Below are 14,338 nucleotides of genomic sequence, written 5' to 3' on the forward strand. Positions count from 1 at the left end.
TTCACAGATGTGACTTAAACACTGCATATTAAACAAGCCTCGTCTCTCCATAAAGCCCGAGGCTGAATAAATAACCGTGACAAATAACGCAACCTTCTGATGTTTTGTTTGTGTGCTGTGAAGTACAACACAACACGATAATCAGCTGAGCGTATTTTTTGATTGCCATCTCTCTCACTGTGATTTGTTCTCTTTTTTTGTGTGTGTTTTCTGCTCCCTCCCGACCTCGATCGCTCAGATGTACCAGACAGGAAGCTGACATCAGACGAGGAGGAAGCCAAGCGGATCGCGGAGATGGGGAAACCGGTGCTGGGGGAGCACTCCAAGCTGGAAGTCATTATTGAGGAATCGTACGAGTTTAAGGTGAGGAAAGGTCACTCTTCAAATACAGCAAACACACCTTGATCATCAGTAGAAAGTGTTTCCCTCGCAGTCAAACAGAAAGCAGATCATCAGGCAATAAGACCGATGAACACTTTCAAACCACTGCCAAAGGACTTAATGCAGTCTTGCACTATTGTATATGTATTTGCACATGTCCAACTTTGCACCATGCTTTTTTAACACTGTTTTCTGAGCAAATTCTTACTTCTCTGCACCGTAAATATGTTTTTCTGCACAAAACCTTTGCTGCAACCTTCTTCTATATTCATATTTGTGACTTATGTGTGCATCTGAATGAGTGAACTGAGAAATTTCATTGCACTGGTAACTTGTTTATCGCCGCATATGACAATAAAAGCCTTTGAATCCCATCTTGCATGAAAGGACGGCGACATATTTCTAATTTCAGCAGAGAAGCGTTACTCTTCAGAGGCCTCCCAAGCCCACGCAGATTTATTTCTGGAGGATCCTCTAACCTCCTCAATCAAAAAATATCCCCACCATGTTTGTTTCTGGCATGTTTCCGTGCTTCAAACCGGAGTTTTTCTGCTACCTGGCACTGCATAGCACTGCCATCATGTGGTGAAGCTCCGGTATTTCTCTCTAAGGATGCAGATTAGAGATTCTGAGTGTAAGTAATGGATGGATTTCACTCTTGTTTTGGTGTTCCAACATGCAGAGCACAGTGGACAAGCTGATCAAGAAGACCAACCTGGCTCTGGTGGTGGGAACCAACTCCTGGAGAGACCAGTTCATGGAGGCCATTACAGTCAGTGCAGGTAACATTTGCTGCTCCAGGAGGCTGACAGTGGATTCTGATCTGCTGATTTATAATATTAACCTTAATTTTAACATGAGGTGCATTTACCTAAATGTCAGATTCAGCTGTTACACTCTAACAAACTGATTTTGCATCAAATAATAATCAATTCCCCGTGACTTCAGTCTAAAAATATCGGTGTCCGCATCCGACCTTCAACAACGCACATCCGTTAAAGTCTCCCAGGTGCTCAGCTCTTGAATAATCTCATGTACAAACCTCATCCATCACGTCAAACAGCAGCAGCATCACATCTTCAGTCTGCAGTCACAGCCACGATGATGGACCTGGGGTTTGTCACTTTGCTGCTGAAATATTTAGTCCACTGATGGTCTTTATTTTTTCATGATCCACCCGTGGCTTAAATATGCATGCAGCTTGCTTGGCCCTGACACTTTGAATCATCGCAGAGTCCTTGTTTGTTCCCCTGAGTTTCCTGTGAGCTGCTGGGACACAGAGGACGCCTCCACCTGAGGAGGGTGACCACTGACAGTTTTAGCTGTGAAAAGATGGCGCTTTTATCCATAGAAGATCACGCAGAGCAAGGTTAAGTGTCCTGCTAAAGCTCACCCGGACACGAAGCTGCTGTGGTGACGGGGACCATTTAGATTATGGGAAAATTGCTCCGTGGCCACTTTGTCATCCTGCAAAACAGACACAATAGGTAGATGAAATTGCAGCAGTGATTAGAGTAAACACACAGCATGTCCCCAAATCTCACAATAACTGTTGTAGTTGGAGCAGTTTGTCTACCAAAAACATACTTACATGCCATTTCACCCTAAGAGGCTAGACTTTGGAAAATCACTGTGAAATTATTTTTAAGATTTCTGTGTGAAGCTACTTTATTTCCATTGTACAGCACAGCATGACATTCAAATGTCCAGTCTTGAACAAAAGTTTACATACACTTACTTGTACAGACCATGTATATCATGGCGATGACTCCCTTAACACTTAATTTTCTATGAATTAGTCATTGAAATTCATGCACCTTTGTCAGAAAGCAATCATGTATTTTAATTCTTTCATAGATTTATTGTAGGTCTGCTGGAAATATGACAGAGTCTGCTGGGTCAAAAATATACATACAGCAACTTCAACATCGGTTTGGATCATGTGGAACGCTCTGCTAATCAAATACTCTCAGAGGGATGGCCTCTTAGTTTAAATAGGTGCATTTGATACGCTTATTAGACTCAAAAACACTACAATGGGAAAGTCTTGAGGAACTCAGCAAAGATCTGAAAAAGCTAATTACTGACCTCAACCCCAAGAACACTGAACCTACCATGAAGCATGGCAGTGGCAGTATTATACTCTGGGGCTGTTTTGGTGCCACTGGAACTGGAGCTTTAAACAAAGTAAATTAAATTATAAAGAAGGAAGATTACCTCCACGTTCTTCAGGAAAACCTAAAATCATCAGCCAGAAGGTTGGATCTCGCATGTACTTGGGTTCCAAGAATGATGGGTAAATGGTCTCCCTCCCTTTGGTCTCCCCAAAGTCCTGACTTAAACCCCATCAAGAACCTGTGGACTGTGATGAAGAAACAAGTCTGAGAACCAACTAATTTCGCTGCAATGTACCAATTCTATCCAGAGGAGGGTCAAAATATACAACCAGAAGCATACAGACAGCTACCAAACACACCTAGTGGAGGTGAAAATGACCAAATATTAACACCACTGTATGTATATTTTTTACCCAGCAGATTTTGTCATATTTCCAGATAATACATTTATGAAATAACCAAAATGCATGATTGTTTTTTGTCACAAAGGTTCATGTGTTTAAATGATTCCATCACAGGATATCACGAGTTTTATGAGTCATTGAAAACTCAAGACTGTCATGATGTACTTGGTCTTCACAAATGTATGTAAACGTTTGTTCATAACTGTACATACTGTAGGTACTTATACCATCAGCCACAACATTAAAATTACTGACCGGTGATGTGAATAACATTGATTGTTAAGGCACCTGTCAAGAGGTAGGATATATTAGGCACCATTAGGAGCCTACATGATACTAGACTGGTAGTTTTAATGTTGTGGCTGACCGTTTTAGTTCACTACATGACATACAATCTTCTGACAACATACTTAGAATTAATTAGAACTTTAGATTTGGGACACATTGTGGGGGTTATTAGCAGTAAAATGAGTGAAAATCTTGGAGATGTCGCTAGTATAAAACTGAAAGTTATTCACCAATGCATTTTTTAGACAGTGGACTCATTGGCATTGGCATTTAATAAGGTAGGATATTTGGGTGTAAACTAAAGTTCATCACCCTTTTTATTTATTTATCTATAAACTTCATCTCATCTCTTAATTGACAAAAACACTGGGCTCAGTTAAATAATTAAAAACCAGCTATGACCTGGATATCCACATCCTCAGGCTGAAGTGATATTGTAGGATGTCTCACGCTGTGAAATAAGTCGACACGCCATTTTTAAGTGGGTTTTGTTCTATCCCCTCCCCCCTCTGTCACCCCTTATCTCCTTTATGGATCCTTTATCTCGCCACTGTTTTCCAACTCTCCTCTGGCTCTTTATCCTCTCCGCTCCCTTTTAACCTTCTGCTACATCATCTCTCCTTGTCTCTTGTGCTTCCTCATCTGCTCTCTGCTGTCTCCTCTCTTCATATTTACTTCCCCTCCTTCACCCCTCTCCCTCTTTATCTTTGTCCAAATATTTTGCCGTGTTTTCATCCTCTCTGCTGCTACATTCTCTTCTGTCACCTCCATTACATCGCAATCTGTCCCACCTTCCACCCTCCTCTGTCTCGGCCTCATCTTCCCCCCACTAGACGAGGACGAGGAGGACACCGGGGAGGAACGTCTGCCGTCCTGTTTCGACTACGTCATGCACTTCCTCACCGTCTTCTGGAAGGTCCTGTTTGCTTGCGTCCCTCCCACTGACTACCTGAATGGCTGGGCCTGCTTCGTGGTCTCCATCATCATCATCGGCCTGCTCACGGCCGTCATCGGCGACCTGGCGTCCCACTTCGGCTGCACCATCGGCCTCAAGGACTCGGTCACCGCTGTGGTTTTCGTGGCGCTCGGCACCTCAGTCCCAGGTAAACACCACACTGGACACCTTTTTTCCAATATGTTAATATCTACCATGTATAAAACCATCCTCTGAAAGTTATTTTGATATTTTTTCTGTCAGTTGATGGATTACGTAGCTCATATTCTGGCTGTGAAAGTTCTGACTTCATGAGCTCGAACTTGCTTTGTCATCAGGATGGCTGATATTCTTATTTCCTCCATGCTGACATTTTCACCCGATAGGAACAATATGCCACTGAAAACTCGGACTGCCTCAGCATTTTCTGTTATTAAAGGTCCTATGTGTGCATTAATAAGGCATTACTGCATACAGTTTGAAAAAAAATGATATAAATATTGGGAACAAACAAGCCCAGTGCACAAAATAAGCCTTTATAGAATGGATCATTGGAGAATCATTTTGAGCATGTAGACAGATGACAGTAATTGTGGGTAATATAGTCCTCCTTCCTGGAGATACTGGTTGGAGACAAATAGTAAAAATAATCTTAACAATATTATTAATTCCTCAACAATTTTCCTTGACCTGCATGGAAATATCATGAAGCCAAGGACAACGTGGAAATTATAGATATTTTTGAATAGTTTTTTTCTTCTTCTTTTGTTCTGAAACACACTTTGTCTTACAATAAATGTGCAAAGAAAGTCTGATTGATTGAACTTGTCAAGGGCCACCATGACAAAGTCTTCTGTGGTGCTTAATGACCTCTGGGTGGAGCTAGTATGTTTGCTACAAGGTGGGATCAACATACCAGGGCGAGATATGTGGTCCAAGCTATGTGTCTGTTGTATCATCAGCACATGGAAAAGGTCCCTGTAGCCTGTTTTTAGCAACAGAATTTTTTTTTTTAAAAAAGGAAGTATGTGAAGGAGAAGGTGGAGGTTGGGGAGCATTGTTTTGATAGTTTTTTGTTCCTTGCATTTGGTAACACACTTTGTGTTATGTTGGATTTGTATGAAAAGAGCAAATAAATGTCTAAATAAAGTCTAATGAATTGACACAGTATTTAAGGAGGCCGTCATTGTGGGCAGTTCCATGTTGGCAAGCAGGCAGCATTGTAGGAGTTGAACTTATCAAGGGCAACCATGGCAAAGTCTTTTTTGGTGCTTAATGACCTCTGACTGGAGCTCATATGTTTGAAACAAGTTGGGTTTGACATGTACACTACCGTTCAAAAGTTTGGGGTCACTTAGAAATGTCCTTATTTTTGAAAGAAAAACAGTTTTATTCAATGAAGATGACATTAAATTAATCAGAAATACAGTCTAGACATTGTTAATGTGGTAAATGACTATTCTAGCTGGAAACAGCTGATTTTTAATGGAATATCTACATAGGGGTACAGAGGAACATTTCCAGCAACCATCACTCCTGTGTTGAAGGATCGGACTTGAATGTCTTGAACGTTGAAATGTCTACATCAATCATTGTCACAATCACCAATTTGGTGAGATTGTTCTACCTGTTCAACAACATTTAAAATAATGTTAAAATGAAGATAGGGGGGTTCTGCGAGAATCTTTGTGGATATTTAGCATATTTAGATAGTTGGCATGTCCAGATTTCCTACTTCCTCCTTTCCCTATCTCCGTGGTCCGATTCACTTGTTTGCTTCCCATTTCCAGAGGCAGGGCTGTGTATGAACACCAGGTTTATTTTTCAGAGCAGAAACCTAACAGGCAGCCAGCAGACCAGGATTTTGGCATGAAAAAAAGTGTATTGGATTAGAATCACAGACTCCATCTTTAATGAAACTAAAGTGGCAATGACAAATGGCTTGTCTCTCCACAGACACCTTTGCCAGTAAGGTAGCAGCAGTCCAGGACACCTACGCAGATGCCTCCATCGGGAACGTGACCGGCAGCAACGCCGTCAACGTCTTCCTGGGCATCGGCATGGCCTGGTCGGTGGCGGCCATCTACTGGCACATGAAAGGGAAGCCGTTCGTGGTGGAAGCCGGCTCGCTGGCCTTCTCCGTCACCCTCTTCACCATCTTCGCCTTCCTGGCCGTCTCGGTGCTGCTTTACCGGCGCCGGGCCCACATTGGAGGAGAACTGGGCGGGCCCCGGGGACACAGACTGGCCACGTCAGCCTTCTTTTTCAGCCTCTGGTTCCTGTACATCCTCTTCTCCAGTCTGGAGGCCTACTGTCATATAGAGGGCTTCTAAAAAGCAAACAGACTCGAGTGAGTCCAGACGTGCAAGGGTTTAAAGTACAACTTCAGAGTGAATTCTCACTATGGAATTTGGGTCAGTCTTGTATGGTATGAAAGGACAGGAGAGGTAAACCCGGGGTTTCCCTCCACGCTTCCCTCCCTCTCCCTCACTCTCTCCCTCAACCCCTTCTGTAAGGATGCTTGGAGGTGTGAATCCTGCCCTCTAGCGCCGAACAGGCCTGGCTGATGTGAAAGCCGCCTGAGCTAGTGTGCTTACAGCTGGGATTGGGTTACCACCGAAGTCCCGAAGACGCCGACGCCAAGAGGTGGTCCCGCATTCCACTGGAAAGAGGCTGCAGTCTTATTAAACGGAGAGAGTTGAGTTAATCAGAGGTCTATATTTTTCTCAACATCTGACAAGAATGACTTTTTTTAAAAAGTATTTTGGGGATAAAAACGCAAAAAATGAACGAAACAAAAAAAAATCAACACACACACGCAGAAACACACAAAGAGGAATCAAAGAACTATTTTCTGATCTATGTTAAGGAATAGCATAAAAGATTCTATCGAAAATGGAAATATGTTGTTGAGTGACAGTGGGATGGATTCATAGTATTTATTTTTATTTGCATAGTTTCCTAAGGAGCACTGCAGAGTTCTCAGAAATCCCACATGAAGAAGAAGATGAGGAGCGACAGTGACAGTTCACACACTGGCAGATGAACCACCATTCAAACAGGAGACGAGGTGAACACAGTGAACATAGTCAAACTGCCCTGAACATTACTTCCCTACTCTAAACGTATCTATATATAATATATTTCCATATTTTCTGTATATTTTGAATATTTGTTTAAATGTGGTCACCTTCTATTCTAACAGAGGATTGCTGTGGCTAAGCGGGAGGGGAGGGGAGGGGGGGCTTCAAACTATATACTGGAACGATGTCTTCACATTTCTAAGAGTTATGTATCTTGCCTAGGTAAAAGTATGACATTGTATTTTATTTATTTACTGATATCTTGGTCTCACTCGAGTTTTCACCTTTTCAATCAGAAATCCGAACAAGAAAAAAAAAACAACAAAAAAAACCCAACAAAACAAATCGTGTTGCTGCAGAGATAAATTCAGAGGTATTTTTGTACTGTTCCTTCCATGCACTTTGCTGTATAGTTCTACTTATGGAGACTTCTACTTGTACAGGTGCAAAAGGCCGATGTTAAAGGTGTTGCTATGGACTGAACAGAGTGCCTGTGGAGGAAGAGGCGTTCGCTGCAGTTGCCCACACCGACCAGCTCTTTGCTCTGCTAAAAACACTTGAGAGTCTCTTCCCTAAATGGTGCATAATTGTTTTTTTTTTCATCAATAACATCTTCTTTTTTTCTTTTTTCTACAATATAGTAGAGTTTAAGTCTTAGCTTATGTGACATTTTCTTTCATTTGCATTTTTAATCGATACTTCTTTTGTTAGCATGCAAAAAAGTGCATTAGCTTGCAACATCACGGCTTGATTTTCTCAAATTCTCTCTTCTAAATCGATTTTCTTTTTCTACGTTTTACTTCTAATCTCTAATGTCTGAACTAGCCACGCAGGGAAGTCACTGCAAGCTCATAGATAAACGTTTACCTGCAAGGGCGAATTGTAAGTTGTCTTTGAAAAGGCTCCTAAAACCAGAATTTCTAAATATACAACAATATTAGAATGTTTATTTCTTAAAGTCCCTCCTCCGATTCTTGATTTAACACCTAGAAACTCATCTGTTTGTATCAAAGTCACATATTTGTAAGTTTTGTAGTTATTTAATTTGTTAGATTATATTATACGTTGCATAAAATTGTTTCATACTGAGTAAAAATATTGGTTTGTGCCGCTTTAAGTAAGTATCTTTCTTCACGTGGCATTACAGACATTCATTTGTGTTTTATTTATTGCTAAAATGCTACATATATCACTTTACACATTACATATAGAATCTAACATATTCACCCCCCTTGAAAGTTTTCCCATGCTGTTCATTTTAAACATTGAATGATAGTCAATTTAATTTGGCTTTTTGAGAAGAATTTACAAAGAAAAGACTCTCTCATGTCAAAGTGAAAACAGATTTCAACAAAGTAATGTCAACTGATTAAAAATAGAAAATGTACAATAAGTGATTGCATAAGAATTCTCCTCTTTCAAGTTAGTATGTAGCAGATTCACCTTTGGTTGCAATTATAGCATTGTGCAGATAGGTCTTAATCAGCCGTGCACATCTGGACACTGCAATTTTATCCCATTCTTCTTTTTACATAGCAATTGTGAATCCAGCCACAAATCTCACCTGGAATGAGGTCTGGGATCTGACTCAGCCAAATCTGGAACATTCACTTTGCTGGAAAACAAATCTTCTCCCCAGTCACAGTTTTCTGGTAGACGGCTTTAGGTTTTCCCTACACTGAATTCATTTTACCTTCTACTTTTTAAAGCCCTCAAAGGCCTGTTGCCGAGAAGCATCCCCACATGATGATGATGATGATGATGATAATGCCACCACCATGCATCACAGTTGGGTTGGTGTGGTTGTGATGATGTGCATTGGTGTCCACTAAACATGGTGTCTAGTCTAATAGCTAAAAACCTCAATATTGGTCTCATGGGACTAAAGAACTTTCTTCCAGTTGACTTCAGAGTCTCCCTCATGTCATCTAGTTTACTCTAGTCAAGATTTAGTGAGTTTTTTTTCTTTGTCGCCCTCCCATAAAGCTTTGACCCCAGAAGAAACCAACCAAGTCTCTCTCAGCCACTGAAGCTTGTAACACCTTCAGAAGAGTGATCGTTGTCTTGGTGGCCTCCCTCACTAGTTTCTTTTTTACAGTCACTAAGTTTTGAAGGACAGCCTTCTTTAGGCATATTTACATGTGTTCTTTTCATTTCTTAATGATGGATTTAACTGTGCTCCAAGGAATGTTCAGTGACTTGGAATTTTCTCATATTTATCCCCTGACTTATCCTTTTCAAAAACTTTTTTGCAGCGTGTTCTTTTGCCTTTACGATGTAATTGTATCCAGGAGCACTGATTCACCAGTGACTGGACCTTCCAAATACAGGTATCTGCATATTCCAATCACTCTATAACCTCCATTTCTTTCCATAACTGACATAACTTTGTACAAATCAGTTTTTGCTTTGATATTAAAGAGTCTTGTTTTGTAAATTTTGTTAAAAAGTCAAATGAAAATTGACCAGGATTCAATGTTGAAAAGCAAAAAGTGGAAAATTTTCAAGGGGAGTGAATACTTTAAAGAGGTACTTCACTTTTTTTTACAATTAAAAACATTGATGAGTGCAGCTTTAACCCTTTGATGCACAACATGGGTCAAAAGTGAGCCAAATCAAATGGAAAATGGGTATCTCCTGACCCACGCTGCGCATCAAAGGGTTAAGAAAGTTCCATCTTTCTTTACTTGACATTATAGAACTTTATTTGGTATTCATGGAGGGCAGTTAGCATACAGCTGAAATTGCTAAAATGCTTACCTATCAATTTACACATCACATTTTTAGATATTTGGTTCATAATTATCTTAAAAAATATATTGATCTGTGCAGCTTTAAGTACAATTGTGCTTAACTTGACTTTACAGAAATATTTTGCAACCTCAGAAATATTGGTTTGTTTGTTTGTGTGCGTTTAAAATTTCAGCATATTTTACATGTTTTGGTTTTTTCTTTCCCAACATTTGCTCCTGGTCATCATGCTCAGTTCGTCCTGAAACTCTGGAGTGCAGCTGCATGGTGGAGAGCTGCTGGTGTGGGCTGGAGAGCAGCAGGTAGCCTGTTATTGATGCTGAATGCTGTTTAAACACATGACTGGTGCTTTTGTTTTTAAAATGAGAGTTTAAGAAGAAGAAAAAAAAAACTCCCAAGAGCGGCAGAAAAACATGTTTATGACTTAATTTGCATAAAGTGTAGTATGTAATAAGTCGGTTCTTGGCTAAAAATTTAAATATCATCCGAGAGATTAACCAAAGAGGTGGGATGCAACATAAAAAATAAAAAATAAGAAGAAATGGAAAAAGTTACAAAAAAAAGAAAATAAATGGCGGTGACACTGTATTTCCACAAGGGGGATGTCAATCTCCAGTCCCTGTGGTCGTCCCTCCTCCTTAGCACTCCTCCTCAGCACTCTTCCTCCTCCTCCTCTTCCTCTTCCTCCTCATCCTTTGTGGTCGTGGCTGATTCGGATGCTGTTATTCCCGGCCCTGGACCACACCTGCTCACCCCACGGTTCTCTTTCACACATATGAAAACACGTCCAGAGTAGAGCGATGGGTCCACTGCTGCTGCACAAAGACGGAAGGGGCTGAACCGTCCCATTCAGAGCCGGCAACACAGAAACCCACATTATGTACATAATCCTCAGTGTATGTTTACATAGACACAGTTATAGGTGTCCTGTTGGGGGGGGGGTGAAACAAGCATGACCACATCTCATCTACAGGTTTTTCTGCAGTCGCTTCATCTGAGCCAGTGGAAGCGTGGAGTCAATTTTCTGAGTCACTCTGGCTTGTTTTGTTCCCTTTTGTTCTTCTTTTTGTTAAAGTCCTGCAGGTGTTTGGTTTGTTCAGCAGGTATCCATGAACACAAGGACGCGCCGGTGTTCTTAAGTTTATCTCTGCCTTCAGTGGCTGTTTATCTTCTTTATTTGGTTGTATTCTTGACTCTTTTTTTTTTAAATCTGCCGGGATGTGCTAAAATGAGCAGAAAAACGTCGGCCAAGTGTGTATTTGTTTGCCGTGCATGCTGCCGTGCCGAAGCTGAGGCGTCTTCGCACTTGTGTGTTGCACAGGCTGCTGTTGTTGTTCACGAGGGCACGACTCGAAAATTGGTTCTGTCATTTTGTCTTAAAAATACATGTCTTAATTCTGTATTTTAAAAAAAAACGATTAAAAAAAGAATTCTATATCTATATATTTATCATACACATCACTTCTCAAGGCACCAGTCGATTATTTTGGTTTCTTCTTCTCAGCCTGTGGGATGGAAGTGAAATAGCACCGTGCAGTACTTGGACTTGTGGTCGATGACGTTTGTGAGACACTGAGGAAAAGTTTTGTTGATGAGGTGAATACTGTTCTTTTAACTTTGTTTCTCATTTTCTTTTTTTGTGTAACGGAGAAGAAAAAAAAGAGGGGGGCACATTTTAATGGATGGGTTTGTTTTTTTTTTCCTGGCCTGCAATGAGATGTCAAAAATAAAAAAGCAAATTTCCAAAGCTGACGGTGTTTTGAGATCAACCAGTTTGTGTTCTTTTACTGTTCTAAATAAAAATGGCTTTCTGATTCACGAGCGACTTAAATCAAGCTTATTTCGTGTCATAAATGGTAACGTTGCATCTCCAAAATGCCAAAAATGGGCTTTTTTGGCCTTTATTATGGTGACAGACTGAAAGGAGACAAGGAATCCTAAAGTATTAAACTCAAGATTAAATAAAAATCTCCATAAATACTCTTATTTGAGTTTAACAAAATCATAAAATATCAGTATATGGTGCTGTTTAAGAACTTTGCAGCAAAAAAGCACAAATATACAGTCATGGAGTATTGGCACCCATGGAATTTTTCCAGAAAACACACCATTTCTCCCAGAAATTGATGCAATTACAAATGTTTTTGGTATACATGTGTTCATTTCCTTGATGTGCATTGGAAAAACACAAAAAAGAAGAAGAAAAAAGCCAAAATTGACATAATTTTTACACAAAACTCAAAAAATGAGCCGGACAAAATTGTTGGCACACTTTTAAAACTGTGTAAATCATTTTATTTCAAGCATATGATGCTTGTTTAGCCCTCCTGTTGTCCTCATTTACGAGCACCAAAAAATATTGTTTCCTTGTCTGAAAAAAAATCCAAAAATTCAGCAAAATATTCCCCAAATTTCTGAAAATTTGCAAAACCTTCAGGAAGAACATTCCAATAATTCCTTAAAAGTTTCCCTTAAAAATTTTATTTAAAAAAAAAAAAAAATCCCCCAAATTTGGCAAGAAAATTCTTGTAAATATTTTCAAAAATGAGTAAAAAGCTTTCAAAAAAATCCTAAAAATATCTAAAGTGATTACATACATATCAGTGAAACTTCTAATATTTTCTTTAAGAATATTCACAAAAAAGTTGCTGGATTTTGGTTGATTTTTTTGTGATTGTTCTTAAGAAACATTTTTAACATTTCTTTTTTCCCATCAAAAAATGTTTCAAAATTTCCCAAAAATGTTTAAAATGTGAACATCAGAAGTTTCACTGTGAAAACAGATTTTTTTCCACATTTTCAAACTTTAAAACGGGTGAGTTTGACCCGCAGGTCAACACAAGGGTTAAACTCACCTGTAGCAAGTAACAGGTGCTGGCAACCAAGAAATCACACCTGAAGCCAGTTCCAATGTTTCGTCCATCATCCCAAACCAGACACATGAAGGTATGGATGTCTCTACATTGACTTCACTCCATATCTGCAAAAAAAATACCTACAAAGCTGATGTTTATGCATTTCTCTGTTCTTCATAGTGCATTTAAAGTTGCCAGCAGCAAACAAAAGTTTACATTTTGCAATCCACAGAATATTCAAACTTAATTCTAACATTTTTCAACCCAGTAGGCAGCAGAACAAGGAGCTCTAAATAGATGTTTGTGCTAAAATCTGTAATTTATTCAGGTTTTTTCAGGTAACCGGACATGAAAGCCTGATTGATAATCAAAGGTTCTTTTTATTCCTTTTCTCTGCATCTTTCTCTCTTTTCTTTTCTCTGTGTTTATTTGGTGGTGGATGAAAAATAAGCCTTTTAAGCAGGATCTGTACTGCGTTATTTCCTTTCACCAAAGCTAAAATCAAAGTCAAAGGAAAAGCCCACTTCTGCAAATAAAGACAGAAAATTTGAAATGATTAACAATAATTGATGCTCATGAACTTTTAAACATGAACTATAATATAAAATCTGACTTTTTAAGTCATACTTTTGACTTATTCTTCCATAATTCTTACTTAGCTCACTTTGTAACTTGCGTCTCAAAATTTTGACTCAAAACTCATATTTTTGATTTAATGAGGTAAACTTTTGTCCTATTATCTCATCATTTTGAACTTTAACATTTTTTTTCTGTTTATTTGTGACTTAATCTTTATATTATTTCATTATGTTGGCTTATAATGCCAACATTTAATTAATTATGTCACAATTTTGACTTTGTAAACTACTATTTTGATAAACTATCTCCTAATTTTGACTCACTGTCCCACTCAAACATGCCTCTTGCCCACCTAATCAAAAGTTTAAACATTTATTTTCTTCCTCAATCAGTGAGGAAATAGCACAAAAAATATCCTATTTCTAACTAATGATTTTCTGAACATCTCTTGGGTCAGAGGTCACACTGCTCAACAAAAATCACACATTTAAATGCATAACCTGCTCAGACTCTTGTATGGATACTATTGGAAGAGATTATTGTTCAAAATGTAAGTCTAACTTCATTGTTAGTTAGTTTATTATGCCAATTGTTGTCAGGGATCATATGAAACAGTAATCTTAGAGAAAGGAGGCATCAGTCGGCCTGGCTGTCCTGTTATTTTCTTAGAATTTTGACTTAATAAGCTATAATTTGACTAAATGCCTCAATTTTTGGATAATATAAGAAAAATGGGGAGTATTTCAACTTTTATTGTGATATTTTTCCCTTTTTTTCTGGAGGAAATGGGCTTCCATGCACATAATCTTGACCGTGTCCATTTTCCCAGATAGATTACTTAACATTTCCGCATGTAGACAAACACATTATTAAACTTGGAGACATGATTTATGAGTTCAAACACCAAATGTGCAAAATGATCTTGTGTAAAAGTGGATGCAGTGGC

The 14,338-nt window shown here is 39.1% G+C and overlaps 1 protein-coding gene across 3 annotated transcripts in view; it reads left to right on the forward strand.

The window, feature by feature from the left end:
• slc8a3 (solute carrier family 8 member 3) overlaps window positions 1–11,776 on the forward strand; it is a 169,802-nt gene extending 158,026 nt beyond the window's left edge. For all 3 annotated transcript variants that reach the window (XM_035955602.2, XM_023286619.3, XM_023286618.3), the window contains 4 exons: window positions 239–363; window positions 1,064–1,163; window positions 4,024–4,293; window positions 6,081–11,776. In XM_035955602.2, the coding sequence (XP_035811495.2) occupies window positions 239–363; window positions 1,064–1,163; window positions 4,024–4,293; window positions 6,081–6,457 (872 nt within the window). In that variant the 3' untranslated portion in view covers window positions 6,458–11,776. The remainder of the gene's footprint in view (window positions 1–238; window positions 364–1,063; window positions 1,164–4,023; window positions 4,294–6,080) is intronic.
• Window positions 11,777–14,338: the final 2,562 nt, after the last annotated feature.

The sequence above is a fragment of the Amphiprion ocellaris genome, chromosome 20 (genome assembly GCF_022539595.1).
Source record: "Amphiprion ocellaris isolate individual 3 ecotype Okinawa chromosome 20, ASM2253959v1, whole genome shotgun sequence".
NCBI lineage: Eukaryota > Metazoa > Chordata > Actinopteri > Pomacentridae > Amphiprion > Amphiprion ocellaris.